This window comes from Xenopus laevis, chromosome 8S (assembly GCF_017654675.1).
Source record: "Xenopus laevis strain J_2021 chromosome 8S, Xenopus_laevis_v10.1, whole genome shotgun sequence".
Classification (NCBI taxonomy): Eukaryota; Metazoa; Chordata; class Amphibia; order Anura; family Pipidae; genus Xenopus; species Xenopus laevis.
This window is the reverse complement of record NC_054386.1, coordinates 55,494,411-55,515,491: the sequence shown is the minus strand read 5'-3', so window position 1 is coordinate 55,515,491 and position 21,081 is coordinate 55,494,411. Positions and strand designations below refer to the sequence as shown.

Below are 21,081 nucleotides of genomic sequence, written 5' to 3'. Positions count from 1 at the left end.
GGAGCAATGATTGCATAGAGTAAGTTATTCTGGGTTACATTGGGTTCATAGCGCTGGGGATTGGGGAGAGCAGAGAGCGCAGCAGTAGGTAGGCAGATTCCCCACGTGCAGTAGACAAGCATGTGGGCTGTACAGGAAGCAGTGCATGTGTAGGGAGCAGTGCGCACTTACAGTACAGCGTGTGGAAGTCGGCGGCTCCCTCCTTGGCTGTCTGGGGCTGTTAGAACCTCGTTGCGCGCTATCCGCCGCATCAGAAAAAAAAAGCGCTAAGTGCGCTTTGAAGGAAAGTGCGGGCAAAACAGACGAGCAGGTAGAGTGGGGCGGGAGGGATGGGAGGGTCCGGGGAGGGGACCAAGGGAGGGAGCAGTAGGGAGGAGGAGAGCCAAGCGATGGAAGAAGAAGCAGAGGAGGACGAGAACCTGCCGCCGGGGGAAGAGCAGGGGATGCGGGACAGCCTGCTCGGGGGAGCCCCGGAAGGGTCTGCGGTGCCAGCCGAGGTGCCCGTGCCAGGGAAGCGAGAGGAAGACGTGAGGGGTCGGGTGCCCGACGGAGGCTTCGGCTGGGTCGTAGTGCTGGCAGCCACCTGGTGCAGCGGCTCCATCTTCGGCATCCAAAACTCGTTCGGGATTCTGTATGTGATCCTCCAGGAGGAGATGGATGGCAGCACCAAGGGACAGGGCATGGACTTCAGGACAGGTAACTTCTGCGAGTTACTTCTACTTACAGCGCTAACTCCTTCTCTGTCTGGCCTGGGTCCTACTATGTGTGTCTGAGTGTGCAGAGTTACTTTTCTCTCGGCTCGTGCCGTATTACTCCTGTGCTAGCACTACAGCAGGAATCCCTGTGCAACTTAGGAGCTAAACATGAAGGGCACTGAAAAGCTCACCGACTACAAGGTACTTTTAGGTATATGTATGGAAACCCATAAGGGGATATAGACACCCATCAGAGCTTATTGATTGACTATAAAAGCTATGCGTAGCATGATGCATCTATAGGCACCCACTGGAATACCTAAAGACTCCATGTCTTTAGGTATTCCAGTGGGTGCCTATAGATGCATCATGCTACGCATAGCTTTTATAGCATTTATAGGCACAGGGAATGATTGGTATCATCTTTTTGTAGTGTGTGTGAACCAATCCAAGATAATCAGGGCTTCTGCAGGGAACCAAAAGAGGGATCTGTTTGGCCTGAACTAGTGTCTGCAACTAGAGTTCTTAGAGACTGCTACACACATCAATTCTATGCAAGCATTAGATCGTGCTCACAGGAATATTCTCTGAGCATAGGTCTGTGAAATCTGTCAGAGTTATTCCCTATAGCTGAGGCTGCAATGAGAGTATCATTTGGTACTAAACAAGTGTCTGCTCAACATGTAGTGTGTGTGTACTATACATTACTGGCACTTCTATCATCTACACAGAATTATCTAACAGCTGGCACATTACTTTCCCACAAGACACATTCCTGTTATCACCTACTGATAACACAATTTTTAGTACTATACTTTCCTTTTCTGAAGAAATTCTCACCACACTGAAAGCAACATGTATCTCCCATCTCCATCTAATGCTCAGATACCTCTATACAAATTATAAATACAATAGGGTCTATCTCTATGGCAGCCCTCTAGCAGCATAGCTCAACTAGTGCTGAAGTGCCACAAGTCTGACCAACAGGCTTAATTACATATATACTCCCATCACCCCTTTTGCATTATGGGACTTTCCTAGTACAGACGTTTAGATTTGCCAGCATACATTTGGTTTAATCTGCAACTTACTTCAATGGGTATCATAGTGCACTGTTACCACCATACCATATATTCTGCCTATTGTTTTAATCACAAAAAAAAATTATGTTTTTGTTATTTCTTGAACTGAAGGTGCTCTATGTTTGGACCTTGCAAAAAAGATATTACATTTTCCCTATTTCTGCCATGTTTAGCTTAATAAATAATAAAAAAACATAGTGTTTTCATGATTAAAACAATAGCCAAAAAGTATAGTCAGCACGAACCCTACTCTGAACTCATGTTGAGCAAGGGTATATACTGCACCCAAAAATAGCATTTTGTTTTATATCAGTTGTTAAATATATATTAAGTAAACATTTTTGATTATTTGAAAGTTATTTGTAAATATAACTGCTACTTAAACTAGTAGTTGTCCCTGAAGCTTCTGACTTTTGAAACAATCTAACAAAGCCCTCTATTAACATCTGTTCAAAAATCAGTGGATTTATACATCAACAGAAATATAAGCACCACTAATATTGCTATTGCAATGTCTCCCATTTATACCTGCTATCCAACAGCCACATCCAATTCCCAGAGACTATTATCCCACTGCTACTATAGGCATAATCTCTCCCTACTATACCTGCTATCCCACAGCCACAGTCCCTTGCCAGAGACTATTATCTCACTGCTACTATAGGCATCATATCTCCCTACTATCCCTGCTATCCCACAGACACAGTCCCTTTCCTAGAGACTATTATCCCACTGCTACTATAGGCACCATCTCTCCCTACTATATCTGCTACCCCACAGCCACAGTCATTTCCCAGAGACTATTATCTCCAGGCCCGGGCCTAGGGCGGCACATTTTTGGGGGCGGCATGCTGCCCAGCCGCCTGTGCTCCCCAGTGCTTCGGCGCTCGCTTTTGCGCCAGCGTGTGGTAGTGGGGGCGGGCGCTAGGACTAGGGGCGCCCGCCCAGCGAATCCAGCGCTGATTATCTCCACTGCTACTATAAGCAGGGTCAGACTGGGGGGCACAGGGCCCCCGCCATGTCGCCCTACCCAGCCTGCCAACTGTTGCACTGCATATGTGCACACTTTGTATTTGCCGCAACCTGCCCGATAAAGGAGGGAGGTCTCGGCAGGGAGGTTCTGCTGGGAGATTCGGCAGGGAGCGGATCTGGGCTGGCCCAGTCCGACCCTGACTATAAGCACCATCTCTCCCTACTATAGCTGCTGTTATCCCCACTGCCCCACTGCTACTATAGGCACCATCTCACAAAACTATACCTGCTATCCCACAGCTACAGCCCCAACCCAGATAGTCTTTTCCCCACTGCTCAGGGTTGTAACTATAGAGTAAGCAGACCCTGCGGGGGAGGGGGCAAGAGGTATAGGGGCCACATGAAGCCCTAACCCACCAAGCTCCAGTTACGCCACTGCTACTATAGGAATTGTTGTGCAGTGAGAGTCATTAGGTAAGTTGGTAATGAACTTTTCCACACTTGCATGCAACTGATTTTATGCAGGGCCCACTGTGTGTGGGACATAGAGCAATTATCCCTACTTGCACCAACCCAAAAAAAGTTCTGTCTGTAGCCATGCAGTAGTATTTATACTATATATTCCTGTACTGTGGGTGCCATCGTATATCTTTAAGGGTGGTGACACACGCTAACATTCAGGCAACTTCGATTTACATTCTAGCTGGCGGGAGGGCATTTAAGGGAGATTAGTCGCCTGAAGAAGAGGCGATTTGTCGCTGTGCGCGTAATCTTCCCAAATCTTAGCGTGTGTCACCACCCTTACAGTTTTCAGAGGCAAATGTTGCTTCCCCCGTTCCTAAATCTGGGATTACAAACAAACACGCTGCCCGTTTATCCTGTCCTCCCTAATAAGACGGCATTGTTTAATCAGATTGGTAACCTGCTCAGTGTCCCTTTCTGTGAAACCATTAAGCAAAAATATATTTATTTATATGACGTGATGCCATCTGCTCTCAGTAGGCAGATGGTTCCTTTCCATTAGCTGAAAATACACCGTGCATGAGGGCACCTTTCTACTATAGTAATAGGTGAAACCTGAGCTTTTTATTCCTATTCATTCACCAAGGGCCGGTGTGTATACCTGCTTTGGGCTCTATAATCTTCCCAAACATTTAGAGATTAAATGCCTTTCCATAAATTCACGTCTTAAAGCAGCAGTCTGGGTTATGGCTGGAGATCAGTTTTTTTTAGAGAAACAAGGCAAATAATATAGTAATAGTAAGTACTAGGGCATTAGCCACATTACTGGACATAGAAGTAGAACTTTTTTGGACAAAAGGCTTCAGACTGAGCATAAAGGGTAAGTTAAAATTAAACTTCATGTATGTTAAATACCACTGGTGTCTAATAAAAGGGCAGCCTTGTTTGGGAGTTTTACTTTGAAAGCAGCTAGTAAGTTGCATGTAAAACGTAGTCCCTTTGTAAAATGTATAATGAAGCAATATAATTCTTAATGAATCAGATGAAAATTGAGCGTAGGACTAGCCAGATATGGGATGACTTTGACGTAGTCGGCCGGCTCAAATATATTGCAATATATGTTTTGTTTAAAGGGTAAGGAATTTTTCAGTAGCAGTATGTACAAAATGTCTCTGTCTTAAATATATTGATAATGGGTTGAGTACAGAGGACTCTTGTATTTGTGTATATGTATTTTGTGGTCACAGCCTCATTGCACCCCCGCCTAATGTAATTATTAAATACTACAATCTACAATATTTGGTTGGTAGATTGGTTTGGAGTAATGAAATAAAAAATGCCAAAAAGTTTTTACCCATATAAACCACGTTCATTATTGTCTGTGTTTTCAGCAACGTGTAGATATAATTGAACTACAACTCACAGAAATGCACAGACTCCTTAAAATAGGGAGTTGCTGGGAGTGAATTGTGGCAACACCAAAAATATGCAAAGCTGTAAAAGTTGTATGGTTGGATTGTACAAGCTGTATGCCATAGTTGAGCTAATGGATAGAAGTTACCTGACATTAGCTGTGAAATCATATTTCTTTTCTTTAAGGGGGTCCCCAGTAGGATTGAATGGGCTGCACTTTGAAAGTGTTCCACAGCATGGCATTATGGCATAGATTCCAGATTTCCCATAAAGAACTTGCCAATGCAATATTCTTAATGGGTTAGTGCACCAAACATATAATATATACACATTGATATCAAGGGGACAACCAGGAGTCTAGATTTTAGTCTAGAGAGTCTAGATTTTGTGAAAATGTTAAGACTTGTTGAGAAATGGGGCTTGTGGCATGGCCTGGCAGATTCATGGAGCTCCATGATTTTTGATGGCAGCTCTGAGAATGGCCACTGGTATAGTAACAGAGAGCCCTGAACATAAGCCATTTACACCTCTGACTCTAACCTCCTTTGCCACCATGCCCTACTTGCACATGCTAGAAGTAGTGTAAGCTGTTTATGACACCTTTATAAGACATTCAAGGACTGATGAAGGCACCTCCTTTAGAGCAACTTACACATGTCTGGTTGATAAAATATAATTCACTTTTACCAAGACAATTGTTAATTCTTATAATTATCGTGGCTGTTGGCAAAATATGCTCCTCTAGGCCACCTGCTGCTTTGATTTACACTTAGGATCTCCAACTGAATGTGGTGTATTCCCAGCACCCAGGCACATTAAGGGCTCTTACACATGGTCGGTTTTCGCTGCGCTCTCCTGCGTTGTGCTTTCTTCAGTTCAGCCGCAGGGAACCGCAGAAGTAGACACACTCAATTATTCTGAAGGGGACTGTACTCGTACAGACGCATGTATGCGATTAACGTAGGTGAAATGCAACATGCTGCGTCTCACCTGCGTTTGGTACTGACATGCGTCTGTGTGAGTACAGCGCTCTTTATAATTATTGAGTGTGTCTACTCCTGCGCTACCCTGCGGCTGAATGGAAGAAAGCGCAAGGCAGGGGAGATCGCGGGGAAAACCGCCCATGTGTAAGATCCCTTACTGTCTTTGTACATCTGTTGCAGTATTTTAATCAGGCAGCTGGTTTGGTTTTTCGAGGTGTTCCCCTCCCTACAATCACACTTCCTCTGGATCTCATTGGGGGAGGCTGCGAAACCAAAGCATTGGGTTACTGCAGGCGGTAACCCACTGTAGATTGAGAGTGCTTCCAAGAGGTGCCTGCCATGTTCACTGTTTTTATTTAGAGAAAAGTTTAAAACTATTTATCAGTGTAATCAGCACTTGGCTATAACATGCTACTTGGCTAAATGGTTTCAATTATTTTCAAGGTCTGATTTCTGTGCACGCCTCAGTTTTTAACTCTTGCTGGTACTCTACTGTGTGAGACAACCCTGGCTGTATGCCTTGTATTGTTATTTCTAAATGCACCTATGTTGAAATTTATACATATGCTTATTTCAATGTGTCTGTTGAAAAGTAAATTAATGCTAAAAAGCCTATGTAATTTTTATATAAGACTCAATAATTCTGTATAATTTTTATGGTGCACTTCGTCTTGGTCTCTAGGCTGGAAGGCAATCCTGGGACATATTTCTTGGAACTAATAACTGCTCATGCTGACCACAGGGAAAAGAAGCCCCCAGAATGTCAAACGGGGGCTCTGGGTTTAGGGTTGCCACCTGGCCGTATTTTACTGGCCTGGCCGGTGAAAAATGATGGTTGATCCCAATGCTATTAATAGGGAAAAAAGATAAATATATAGGAAGGCCGGTATTTATTTCCAGAAAAGGTAGCTAGCCCTATCTGGGGTACTAAACTGTTCCCAACTGGCACAATTTACCTGTCATGGATCAGTTCATCATTTGGCGTGCAAATAACAAATATAGGGCAATCTGATAAAAAAAAAATATCTTTAAGTGAAAATAAAGCCAACTGTAGTGAATGCTTTTTTTGTCAGGTACCAGCATCCCACAGTGATAATAATCGCTAACCTTATTACCTTTTTGGTGAAAACTGCCCTGGCCTGAGGTATACTCCTAGCAGTGCTGTGCCATTATCTTTGGCCTCTTCTCAACGGCCCATTCAACTATATGATATCCCATGCATTCACAATATAGCTGCCTGGTTCTTGCATGTGTGCACTATAGTAAAAACAGGAAATTTTCTATACAATGCATGGCCATGGTTTTGGACAGCTGAAATGGCCATTGGGAGACATCAGAAGATGGCAGCATGATGCTGTTAGGAGCATACCCTGGGTTGGTTCATTTTTCAGCAAAGAGGAGCAACAGCCCAGGGAACTCTTGTAATCAGGCAGTACCTGGCAAATAGGCACCTTTTTGTTGTTGTACTGTTTTATGAGCTATAAATGTTTTTTTAGTGCACTAACATTATTTAGTTACAGTTATGGGATTTGTTATCTGGAAACCCATTATCCAGAAAGCTGCGAATTAGGGGAAGTCCATCACCCATAGATGCCATTTTGATTAAATAATTCAACTTTTAGAAAATAATTTACTTGTGCCTTGTACTTGATCCCAACCAAGATATAATTAATTCTTACTGGAGGCAAAACAATCCTATTGTGTTTATTTCAGAAAGACCTCTTTTCTGGAAAACCCCAGGTCCCCAGCATTCTGGATAATTGGTACCATACCTGTACTAAAAATAATCCTGGTATTATGGTATGATGTTGGCAGAAGTGCATTATAGATCGCTGACACATACTGGAATCAGCCAATTAGAGTTGGTTACTCACAGTGTGAGTGTGTTGTTTTTTTTCTGAAAAAAACATTATTAAATATATAAAACAAACTGTAAAAACTCATAAAATCTATTTGTACAGATTTAATTAACATCCAGCACAGTGTAATTGATTTTTTTATTAATTATAATCCTGTGTGCCAGGGCATATGGCTAAAATCACTGCTGTTTGTTTTATATTTGTGTAAAGTTTCACTGTTGCATATTGAGGCTTCTGTGCTGGTTCTTTCTATACACCCCACCATCCTGCTTGTTATAGCACACACTGGAGAGCTATTGTTTGCCCATGTTAGGCTTTTTTACTAAAATACAATTTTTAAAATGATATTAAGCAAATATTTTCCTCCCAAAAGTATCATGCTTTTAATAAACTTTTTAAAAACAAGTATTTTTTTAATGAAAATTACAATTTATAAATGCCCGTATGCAGTAGTAATTTGGCCTAGCAAGGCAATCATCTGTTCTATAATGTTGTGTACAGCAAAAATTCTCAAGCCCGGGAAGAATCTCCTTAGCAAAGGGACCCTTTTGCAGTGTAATGTAGTACTGTTTGAATGAACCTTCTGGTTCATGGTAATTAGGTGTTGTACTGATAAGCGAACTTCTGTATGTAGCCTTCATATTGAATGGACCAGCTTGGCAAATTGCATGTACAGCAAGGCACCAACATCTTCTTTCTTCTCCCGGGCTCTCATTGGGCAGTTTTGAGTACTGTACATCCAGCCAAACTGAAAGGGATGCCTAGAGGAGAGGTGGAAGTTTGCAACCCGGTGCTCTGCAAGAAGTTCTTGGGTTTATACATGTTTTGAAGAAGAGGAGCACCAGCCCAGGTACCAGGTAAAGACTAGATTCACAGCCTGGGGGTACCTAACAACAAGTTAGAACCTAGTGATTTGGCCTTTTCTTGTCCTTAAAAGTTTAAAAGCCCACAAGGCTTTAACCAAAAGCCTGTGAATGTGGCACCCAAACCATATACTTGAAAGTATATTTCCTGACAAGCTATTATGGCAACCCTTATCAAGTGATGCACTGGTACATGTCAATATTACTACAGAGTTCTGGCACCAAACTCTTTCTGGCCAAAAGTACCCCAAATCTGGCCCTGCCCAGCGGTAACTGCTTGGCAGGAAGGGGGCAGAAAGTAGAAGAAGCCATGCTGTTTTACTTTTCTCACTCTTGACTGGAGGCAAAGCAATTCTTCTGGAGGCTAATAAAATATAAACAATACTGCAACCTATGAAAGAATTGTGCCCTCTGCTGGCGTCGTGACTCGCAACTGCAGAGTAACTTTTACCATGTCAGATTGGGCCAGGTTAAGTACTGCTGGACTGGGGACAAATTTGGGGAAGTTTTGGCCAGAAAGATTTTGCTACAACTAGTAATACTGACACATTCTTATTTATTTTCATAGCAACATGCTTTAAGAAAAAATCTTAGAGTCGCTGTAGAGAAGGTGGCTTAGAGCTTATTTATCTATGCCGAAGGCTTCTCCTTCCCGGTTCTGTTAGCTCACAGCTTTGGGCTTAGAGGCAATAGACCAGCAACCTCCAGCTCAGTTCTTTTACAGCAGCTTCAGACATTGCCCCCTCCAGTTGGTACCAGGTTTTTGAGATCTGACAGAACACTGTACATGAAATGCAATGTGGGATCACTGATAGGGGATAATGGGCCCAGAGCAGCTGTCAAAACCCTGTTTTATGGGCTTCTAATTAGAGAGATTATCCGCAAGGGGAATGAACAAATAAACAGCCCGATGTGCTACAATGTTTGCCCGCTGCAGGAGACAGAAGGATGAGTTTAGGTAAGCTCTTTCTAAAAATTAACTTTCATTCTATAACAGCTTTTAGACAACTTGACTTTGGACATTTCACAATTTGTCTGGAATGTTATTACACAGTCCAGTAACTGTTACAAATAAGTGCTTTCAAAATGTGTTTGGTATTATTTCATTTGGTGTTATTATTTCAACACAAATTCCTATTGTAGGGATTGTGCTGAATGTACTTTTTTTTTTTTTTAAAAAATCAATTTTTTGTTATTTCTAAATATGAGAAAGACTGGAACCAAAAGCACGTGTTACTTTTCAGTTTCCTGTGGCTCTTTCTAGCAGCTGTAGGAGGAGCTGAAAGTCATTAAACAAATTACCAGTCCATAAATACATAAATAAATCCTCTGTATAATGACCTTTTCCATATCTGAAAGCCACAGACAGACTGTGGCTGGGAGGAGGAGGGATTTGTTTATAAAGTGCTCATTATCTCTGTTTAAGCAAACTATCCTCAATACAACCGTGCTTCTAGCATGGGACTGAGATAAACGCCAAACCGAGATGCCATTTTTGGGAGATGTTACAGTATCGCAGATTTAACCAGGTGACAGATCTTACTGTCTGCCATCACCGGATTAGAAGTATATTTGACTATTTACAAAATACTCCTTTTCTGTAGGTGCATTGTATTCAAACAGTCCCTTCTGCCAGGCAGTCACCTCCTAGTTTAGGGAAAACCAGATGACGCATCTTCATATGGACATTTCTGTCAGAATATGGTCTGCACCCTAACTAGAGACAGGTGCATACATGTACTGTATTACTATTGCTATATTGCTCATTACTTATGTCAAGTAGCATTTTTAATGATAGGTCTGTTACTGCTGCTTAATTCATCTGGCATTATAGGTATATATAGCATTAGAGCAGATCATGTATTCTGCAACTAGATCCTGTGTTTGTTTTGCATTCTTAATAATGTTTGTGGCTCTATGGTGTGTAAGGCGGCTGCCATTTTCCTTGACTGCCATAATTCTCTAGTGCATGTGGGAGTGTGCATTGTGGCTGTGTATCGTGACTTCATTTCATTGTGGTAAATAACAGAAGGTATGTCATTTAACCCTTTAAGTGCCAGCAGAATTTCACATTTTGGTTACGCGAAATGCCAGCCGTTTTTGAAACATTTTGTGCTCTCTCACTTTAGGGGCATTTTCTGAGGGGAAACCTATAGTTTACCTAGGAAAACTATACATTGTTTTTTTCGGTAGAAACTGAGCTTTCTAAATCTGCCTGAGTTTTCATGTATTTCCACCTGTGCAAAAAAATTTATAGTGCTAAATACCAAAAAAAAATGAAAAATTACCATTTTTCATCGTATATCAATTTATACCAGAAAAATATTTCATTTTAGGGATGAAAATCCAACTGATTTGGAAAGCCTTATGTCTTTCGAACGTGCCAATACCAGATATGTATAGTTTTAGGGAGATTTAGGATTTCTGTACAGCAAAAACTCCCGGCAGTATATTACTGAATTTTGAAAGCACTAAGGCAGAAAACGGCATGCTTTAGATTCCAAGGCAAAAAATCCTGAAACCGTAGGTTTACCCCAGAAAACCATACATTTTTGAAAAGTACACATTCTGCCGATTACAAAATGGGTAACTATGTCTCTCTACTCCCAACTACCAAACATAAAAGCTTGTCTGAAAATAGCGGTTTTTCAAAAAAAAATTCAAAATTCTGAAAAATCATTTCAAAGGTTTTATTTTGCTGCTCCGCATATCCCAAACTATATTAGGTACCAAGAAAAAGCACCTGAAATATGATTGCCAGGGGTCCACTGAACAGTTTGATACCCATTATGCATAGGTTTACCAAAGTATCTGGCATTTAGAGACACCAATATGAAGTTAGCACTTCCAAATTGATCAGGACTTTACTTCAGCTACTGAGAAATCAACACATTGACTGCATTTTTTGTGGGGTAAAAACACAGAAATATATGTTTACCCCCCAAACCCATATATTTTTGGAAAGTACACATTCTACTGAATCTAAAATGGGTACCCATGCCTTTCTGCTCCAAACTACTGAGTCGCAAGGCTTTCCCAAAATTGTCGGTTTTGGTGAAATATCTGAAAATTGCCTCAAACCTTCAACTTCCCAGCACCATATCGCCCATGTATCATTACGTACTAAGAAAAAGCACCCTAAATATGATTGCCAGGGTTCCTCTGAACATTTTGGTGGTCATTGTTCATAAGTTTACCAAAGTATCTGGCATTTAGAGGCCCCAAAATGAAGTTAGCGCATACAAACAGTCCCGTGGGTAACTTCAGCTAATGAAAGATCAACACATTGACTGCATTTTTGTGGGGTAAAAACACAGAAATATATGTTTACCCCCCAAACCCATATATTTTTGGAAAGTACACATTCTACTGAATCTAAAATGGGTACCCATGCCTTTCTGCTCCAAACTACTGAGTCGCAAGGCTTTCCCAAAGTTGTCGGTTTTGGTGAAATATCTGAAAATTGCCTCAAAGCTTCAACTTCCCAGCACCATATCACCCATGTGTCATTACGTACTAAGAAAAAGCACCCTAAATATGATTGCCAGGGTTCCTCTGAACATTTTGGTGGCCATTGTTCATAAGTTTACCAAAGTGTCTGGCATTTAGAGGCCCCAAAATGAAGTTAGCGCATACAAACAGTCCCGTGGGTAACTTCATCTAATGAAAAATCAACACATTGACTGCATTTTTGTGGGGTAAAAACACAGAAATATATGTTTACCCCCCAAACCCATATATTTTTGGAAAGTACACATTCTACTGAATCTAAAATGGGTACCCATGCCTTTCTGCTCCAAACTACTGAGTTGCAAGGCTTTCCCAAAGTTGACGGTTTTGGTGAAATATCTGAAAATTGCCTCAAAGCTTCAACTTCCCAGCACCATATCACCCATGTGTCATTACGTACTAAGAAAAAGCACCCTAAATATGATTGCCAGGGTTCCTCTGAACATTTTGGTGGCCATTGTTCATAAGTTTACCAAAGTATCTGGCATTTAGAGGCCCCAAAATGAAGTTAGCGCATACAAACAGTCCCGTGGGTAACTTCAGCTAATGAAAAATCAACACATTGACTGCATTTTTGTGGGGTAAAAACACAGAAATATATGTTTACCCCCCAAAACCCATATATTTTTGGAAAGTACACATTCTACAGAATCTAAAATGGGTACCCATGCCTTTCTGCTCCAAACTACTGAGTCGCAAGGCTTTGCCACAATTGTCGGTTTTGGTGAAATATCTGAAAATTGCCTCAAAGCTTCAAATTCTCAGCACCATATCACCCATGTATCGTTATGCACCAAGAAAAAGCACCCTAAATATGATTGCCAGGGTTCCTCCGAACAGTTTGGTGGCCATTGTTCATAGGTTTACCAAAGTATCTGGCATTTAGAGGCCCCAAAATGAAGTTAGCGCATACAAATAGTCCTGTGGGTAACTTCAGCTAATGAAAGATCAACACATTGACTGCATTTTTGTGGGGTAAAAACACAGAAATATATGTTTACCCCCCAAACCCATTCATTTTTGGAAAGTACACATTCTACAGAATCTAAAATGGGTACCCATGCCTTATTGCTCCAAACTACCGAGTCGCAAGGCTTTCCCAAAGTTGCCGGTTTTGGTGAAATATCTGAAAATTGCCTCAAAGCTTCAACTTCCCAGCACCATATCACCCATGTGTCATTACGTACTAAGAAAAAGCACCCTAAATATGATTGCCAGGGTTCCTCTGAACATTTTGGTGGCCATTGTTCATAAGTTTACCAAAGTATCTGGCATTTAGAGGCCCCAAAATGAAGTTAGCGCATACAAACAGTCCCGTGGGTAACTTCAGCTAATGAAAAATCAACACATTGACTGCATTTTTGCGGGGTAAAAACACAGAAATATATGTTTACCCCCCAAACCCATATATTTTTGGAAAGTACACATTCTACGGAATCTAAAATGGGTACCCATGCCTTTCTGCTCCAAACTACTGAGTCGCAAGGCTTTGCCAAATTTGGCGGTTTTGGTGAAATATCTGGAAATTGCCTCAAAGCTTCAACTTTCCAGCATCGTATTGTCCATGTATCATTACCAGCATAAAGCATCCTAAATATAAACATAGGGGTCTACTAAACAGTTTGATGCCCAATATGCATAGATATACCAAACTATGTGGCGCACAGAGACCCCCAAATGACAATATGTATAGACATTTTCACGGCTGACGCGCTGGCTGCTGCAATATAACCACTCGGTGTGTGTATTATGCGACATTAGACCACCTAACAGTACAGAGACCCCAGAAAACCATATATTTTCAGAAAGTACACATTCTGACGAATCCAATATGGGTAAATAAGTGTTTCTACTGCAAACTGCCAAACTGCAAAGCAATGCTGAACATAACGGTTTTTATCAAATTTCTGAAAATTGTCACAAAGCTTGAATTTTACCCCATTATATGCCCCACATTTCGTAACTTATCAGCATAAAACATCCTAAATATGAACGCCAGGGGTCTACTAAACACTTTGATGCCCAATATGCATAGATAAACCAAACTATGTGGCGCACAGAGACCCCCAAATGACAATAGTGTATATACATTTTCACGGCTGACGCGCGCTGGCTGCTGCAATATGAGCACCTGGTGTGTGTAATATGCGACATTAGACCCCCCTAACAGTACAGAGACCCCAGAAAACCATATATTTTCAGAAAGTACACATTCTGACAAATCCAATATGGGTAAATATGTGTTCCTACTGCAAACTGCCAAACTGCAAAGCAATGCTGAACGTAACGGTTTTTATCAAATTTCTGAAAATCGTCACAAAGCTTGAATTTTACCCCATTATATGCCCCACATTTCGTAACTTATCAGCATAAAACATCCTAAATATGAACGCCAGGGGTCTACTGAACACTTTGATGCCCAGTATGCATAGATATACCAAACTATGTGGCGCACAGAGACCCCCAAATGACAATAGTGTATATACATTTTCACGGCTGACACACTGGCAGCTGCAATATAAGCACCTGGTGTGTGTATTATGCAACATTAGACCCCCCTAACAGTACAGAGACCCCAGAAAACCATATATTTTCAGAAAGTACACATTCTGACGAATCCAATATGGGTAAATAAGTGTTTCTACTGCAAACTGCCAAACTGCAAAGCAATGCTGAACATAATGGTTTTTATCAAATTTCTGAAAATTGTCAGAAAGCTTGAATTTTACTCCATTATATGCCACACATTTCGTAACGTATCAGCATAAAACATCCTAAATATGAACGCCAGGGGTCTACTGAACACTTTGATGCCCAATATGCATAGATATACTAAACTATGTGGCGCACAGAGACCCCCAAATGACAATAGTGTATATACATTTTCACGGCTGACGCGCTGGCTGCTGCAATATAAGCACCTGGTGTGTGTATTATGCGACATTAGACCCCCCTAAAAGTACAGCGACCCCAGAAAACCATATATTTTCAGAAAGTACACATTCTGACGAATCCAATATGGTTAAATAAGTGTTTCTACTGCAAACTGCCAGACTGCAAATCAATGCTGAACGTAACCGTTTTTATCAAATTTCTGAAAATTGTCACAAAGCTTGAATTTTACCCCATTATATGCCCCACATTTCGTAACTTATCAGCATAAAACTTCCTAAATATGAACGCCAGGGGTCTACTGAACACTTTGATGCCCAATATGCATAGATATACCAAACTATGTGGCGCACAGAGACCCCCAAATGACAATATTGTATATACATTTTCACGGCTGACGCGCTGGCTGCTGCAATATAAGCACCTGGTGTGTGTATTATGCGACATTAGACCCCCCTAACAGTACAGAGACCCCAGAAAACCATATATTTTCAGAAAGTACACATTCTGACGAATCCAATATGGGTAAATATGTGTTTCTACTGCAAACTGCCAAACTGCAAAGCAATGCTGAACATAACGGTTTTTATCAAATTTCTGAAAATTGTCAGAAAGATTGAATTTTACCCCATTATATGCCCCACATTTCGTAACGTATCAGCATAAAACATCCTAAATATGAACGCCAGAGGTCTACTGAACACTTTGATGCCCAATATGCATAGATATACCAAACTATGTGGCGCACAGAGACCCCCAAATGACAATATGTATAGACATTTTCACGGCTGACGCGCTGGCTGCTGCAATATAACCACTCGGTGTGTGTATTATGCGACATTAGACCACCTAACAGTACAGAGACCCCAGAAAACCATATATTTTCAGAAAGTACACATTCTGACGAATCCAATATGGGTAAATAAGTGTTTCTACTGCAAACTGCCAAACTGCAAAGCAATGCTGAACATAACGGTTTTTATCAAATTTCTGAAAATTGTCACAAAGCTTGAATTTTACCCCATTATATGCCCCACATTTCGTAACTTATCAGCATAAAACATCCTAAATATGAACGCCAGGGGTCTACTAAACACTTTGATGCCCAATATGCATAGATAAACCAAACTATGTGGCGCACAGAGACCCCCAAATGACAATAGTGTATATACATTTTCACGGCTGACGCGCGCTGGCTGCTGCAATATGAGCACCTGGTGTGTGTAATATGCGACATTAGACCCCCCTAACAGTACAGAGACCCCAGAAAACCATATATTTTCAGAAAGTACACATTCTGACGAATCCAATATGGGTAAATATGTGTTCCTACTGCAAACTGCCAAACTGCAAAGCAATGCTGAACGTAACGGTTTTTATCAAATTTCTGAAAATCGTCACAAAGCTTGAATTTTACCCCATTATATGCCCCACATTTCGTAACTTAGCATAAAACATCCTAAATATGAACGCCAGGGGTCTACTGAACACTTTGATGCCCAGTATGCATAGATATACCAAACTATGTGGCGCACAGAGACCCCCAAATGACAATAGTGTATATACATTTTCACGGCTGACACACTGGCAGCTGCAATATAAGCACCTGGTGTGTGTATTATGCAACATTAGACCCCCCTAACAGTACAGAGACCCCAGAAAACCATATATTTTCAGAAAGTACACATTCTGACGAATCCAATATGGGTAAATAAGTGTTTCTACTGCAAACTGCCAAACTGCAAAGCAATGCTGAACATAATGGTTTTTATCAAATTTCTGAAAATTGTCAGAAAGCTTGAATTTTACTCCATTATATGCCACACATTTCGTAACGTATCAGCATAAAACATCCTAAATATGAACGCCAGGGGTCTACTGAACACTTTGATGCCCAATATGCATAGATATACTAAACTATGTGGCGCACAGAGACCCCCAAATGACAATAGTGTATATACATTTTCACGGCTGACGCGCTGGCTGCTGCAATATAAGCACCTGGTGTGTGTATTATGCGACATTAGACCCCCCTAAAAGTACAGAGACCCCAGAAAACCATATATTTTCAGAAAGTACACATTCTGACGAATCCAATATGGTTAAATAAGTGTTTCTACTGCAAACTGCCAGACTGCAAATCAATGCTGAACGTAACCGTTTTTATCAAATTTCTGAAAATTGTCACAAAGCTTGAATTTTACCCCATTATATGCCCCACATTTCGTAACTTATCAGCATAAAACTTCCTAAATATGAACGCCAGGGGTCTACTGAACACTTTGATGCCCAATATGCATAGATATACCAAACTATGTGGCGCACAGAGACCCCCAAATGACAATATTGTATATACATTTTCACGGCTGACGCGCTGGCTGCTGCAATATAAGCACCTGGTGTGTGTATTATGCGACATTAGACCCCCCTAACAGTACAGAGACCCCAGAAAACCATATATTTTCAGAAAGTACACATTCTGACGAATCCAATATGGGTAAATATGTGTTTCTACTGCAAACTGCCAAACTGCAAAGCAATGCTGAACATAACGGTTTTTATCAAATTTCTGAAAATTGTCAGAAAGATTGAATTTTACCCCATTATATGCCCCACATTTCGTAACGTATCAGCATAAAACATCCTAAATATGAACGCCAGAGGTCTACTGAACACTTTGATGCCCAATATGCATAGATATACCAAACTATGTGGCGCACAGAGACCCCCAAATGACAATATGTATAGACATTTTCACGGCTGACGCGCTGGCTGCTGCAATATAACCACTCGGTGTGTGTATTATGCGACATTAGACCACCTAACAGTACAGAGACCCCAGAAAACCATATATTTTCAGAAAGTACACATTCTGACGAATCCAATATGGGTAAATAAGTGTTTCTACTGCAAACTGCCAAACTGCAAAGCAATGCTGAACATAACGGTTTTTATCAAATTTCTGAAAATTGTCACAAAGCTTGAATTTTACCCCATTATATGCCCCACATTTCGTAACTTATCAGCATAAAACATCCTAAATATGAACGCCAGGGGTCTACTAAACACTTTGATGCCCAATATGCATAGATAAACCAAACTATGTGGCGCACAGAGACCCCCAAATGACAATAGTGTATATACATTTTCACGGCTGACGCGTGCTGGCTGCTGCAATATGAGCACCTGGTGTGTGTAATATGCGACATTAGACCCCCCTAACAGTACAGAGACCCCAGAAAACCATATATTTTCAGAAAGTACACATTCTGACGAATCCAATATGGGTAAATATGTGTTCCTACTGCAAACTGCCAAACTGCAAAGCAATGCTGAACGTAACGGTTTTTATCAAATTTCTGAAAATCGTCACAAAGCTTGAATTTTACCCCATTATATGCCCCACATTTCGTAACTTATCAGCATAAAACATCCTAAATATGAACGCCAGGGGTATACTAAACACTTTGATGCCCAATATGCATAGATATACCAAACTATGTGGCGCACAGAGACCCCCAAATGACAATAGTGTATATACATTTTCACGGCTGACGCGCGCTGGCTGCTGCAATATGAGCACCTGGTGTGTGTAATATGCGACATTAGACCCCCCTAACAGTACAGAGACCCCAGAAAACCATATATTTTCAGAAAGTACACATTCTGACGAATCCAATATGGGTAAATATGTGTTCCTACTGCAAACTGCCAAACTGCAAAGCAATGCTGAACGTAACGGTTTTTATCAAATTTCTGAAAATCGTCACAAAGCTTGAATTTTACCCCATTATATGCCCCACATTTCGTAACTTATCAGCATAAAACATCCTAAATATGAACGCCAGGGGTCTACTGAACACTTTGATGCCCAGTATGCATAGATATACCAAACTATGTGGCGCACAGAGACCCCCAAATGACAATAGTGTATATACATTTTCACGGCTGACGCACTGGCAGCTGCAATATAAGCACCTGGTGTGTGTATTATGCAACATTAGACCCCCCTAACAGTACAGAGACCCCAGAAAACCATATATTTTCAGAAAGTACACATTCTGACGAATCCAATATGGGTAAATAAGTGTTTCTACTGCAAACTGCCAAACTGCAAAGCAATGCTGAACATAACGGTTTTTATCAAATTTCTGAAAATTGTCAGAAAGCTTGAATTTTACTCCATTATATGCCACACATTTCGTAACGTATCAGCATAAAACATCCTAAATATGAACGCCAGGGGTCTACTGAACACTTTGATGCCCAATATGCATAGATATACTAAACTATGTGGCGCACAGAGACCCCCAAATGACAATAGTGTATATACATTTTCACGGCTGACGCGCTGGCTGCTGCAATATAAGCACCTGGTGTGTGTATTATGCGACATTAGACCCCCCTAAAAGTACAGAGACCCCAGAAAACCATATATTTTCAGAAAGTACACATTCTGACGAATCCAATATGGTTAAATAAGTGTTTCTACTGCAAACTGCCAGACTGCAAATCAATGCTGAACGTAACCGTTTTTATCAAATTTCTGAAAATTGTCACAAAGCTTGAATTTTACCCCATTATATGCCCCACATTTCGTAACTTATCAGCATAAAACATCCTAAATATGAACGCCAGGGGTCTACTGAACACTTTGATGCCCAATATGCATAGATATACCAAACTATGTGGCGCACAGAGACCCCCAAATGACAATATTGTATATACATTTTCACGGCTGACGCGCTAGCTGCTGCAATATAAGCACCTGGTGTGTGTATTATGCGACATTAGACCCCCCTAACAGTACAGAGACCCCAGAAAACCATATATTTTCAGAAAGTACACATTCTGACGAATCCAATATGGGTAAATGTGTGTTTCTACTGCAAACTGCCAAACTGCAAAGCAATGCTGAACATAACCGTTTTTATCAAATTTCTGAAAATTGTCACAAAGCTTGAATTTTACCCCATTATATGCCCCACATTTCGTAACTTATCAGCATAAAACTTCCTAAATATGAACGCCAGGGGTCTACTGAACACTTTGATGCCCAATATGCATAGATATACCAAACTATGTGGCGCACAGAGACCCCCAAATGACAATATTGTATATACATTTTCACGGCTGACGCGCTGGCTGCTGCAATATAAGCACCTGGTGTGTGTATTATGCGACATTAGACCCCCCTAACAGTACAGAGACCCCAGAAAACCATATATTTTCAGAAAGTACACATTCTGACGAATCCAATATGGGTAAATATGTGTTTCTACTGCAAACTGCCAAACTGCAAAGCAATGCTGAACATAACGGTTTTTATCAAATTTCTGAAAATTGTCAGAAAGATTGAATTTTACCCCATTATATGCCCCACATTTCGTAACGTATCAGCATAAAACATCCTAAATATGAACGCCAGAGGTCTACTGAACACTTTGATGCCCAATATGCATAGATATACCAAACTATGTGGCGCACAGAGACCCCCAAATGACAATATGTATAGACATTTTCACGGCTGACGCGCTGGCTGCTGCAATATAACCACTCGGTGTGTGTATTATGCGACATTAGACCACCTAACAGTACAGAGACCCCAGAAAACCATATATTTTCAGAAAGTACACATTCTGACGAATCCAATATGGGTAAATAAGTGTTTCTACTGCAAACTGCCAAACTGCAAAGCAATGCTGAACATAACGGTTTTTTATCAAATTTCTGAAAATTGTCACAAAGCTTGAATTTTACCCCATTATATGCCCCACATTTCGTAACTTATCAGCATAAAACATCCTAAATATGAACGCCAGGGGTCTACTAAACACTTTGATGCCCAATATGCATAGATAAACCAAACTATGTGGCGCACAGAGACCCCCAAATGACAATAGTGTATATACATTTTCACGGCTGACGCGTGCTGGCTGCTGCAATATGAGCACCTGGTGTGTGTAATATGCGACATTAGACCCCCCTAACAGTACAGAGACCCCAGAAAACCATATATTTTCAGAAAGTACACATTCTGACGAATCCAATATGGGTAAATATGTGTTCCTACTGCAAACTGCCAAACTGCAAAGCAATGCTGAACGTAACGGTTTTTATCAAATTTCTGAAAATCGTCACAAAGCTTGAATTTTACCCCATTATATGCCCCACATTTCGTAACTTATCAGCATAAAACATCCTAAATATGAACGCCAGGGGTATACTAAACACTTTGATGCCCAATATGCATAGATATACCAAACTATGTGGCGCACAGAGACCCCCAAATGACAATAGTGTATATACATTTTCACGGCTGACGCGCGCTGGCTGCTGCAATATGAGCA

General features: G+C 40.9%; 1 protein-coding gene across 1 annotated transcript in view; it reads left to right on the top strand.

Annotated features, from left to right (window-relative positions):
* Nucleotides 1-349: 349 nt before the first annotated feature.
* Nucleotides 350-21,081, top strand: part of slc16a2.S (solute carrier family 16, member 2 (thyroid hormone transporter) S homeolog) — a 126,273-nt gene continuing 105,541 nt past the window's right edge. Inside the window, exon 1 of the mRNA XM_018232946.2 lies at nucleotides 350-696. Within this exon, the coding sequence (XP_018088435.1) occupies nucleotides 390-696 (307 nt within the window). The 5' untranslated portion in view covers nucleotides 350-389. The remainder of the gene's footprint in view (nucleotides 697-21,081) is intronic.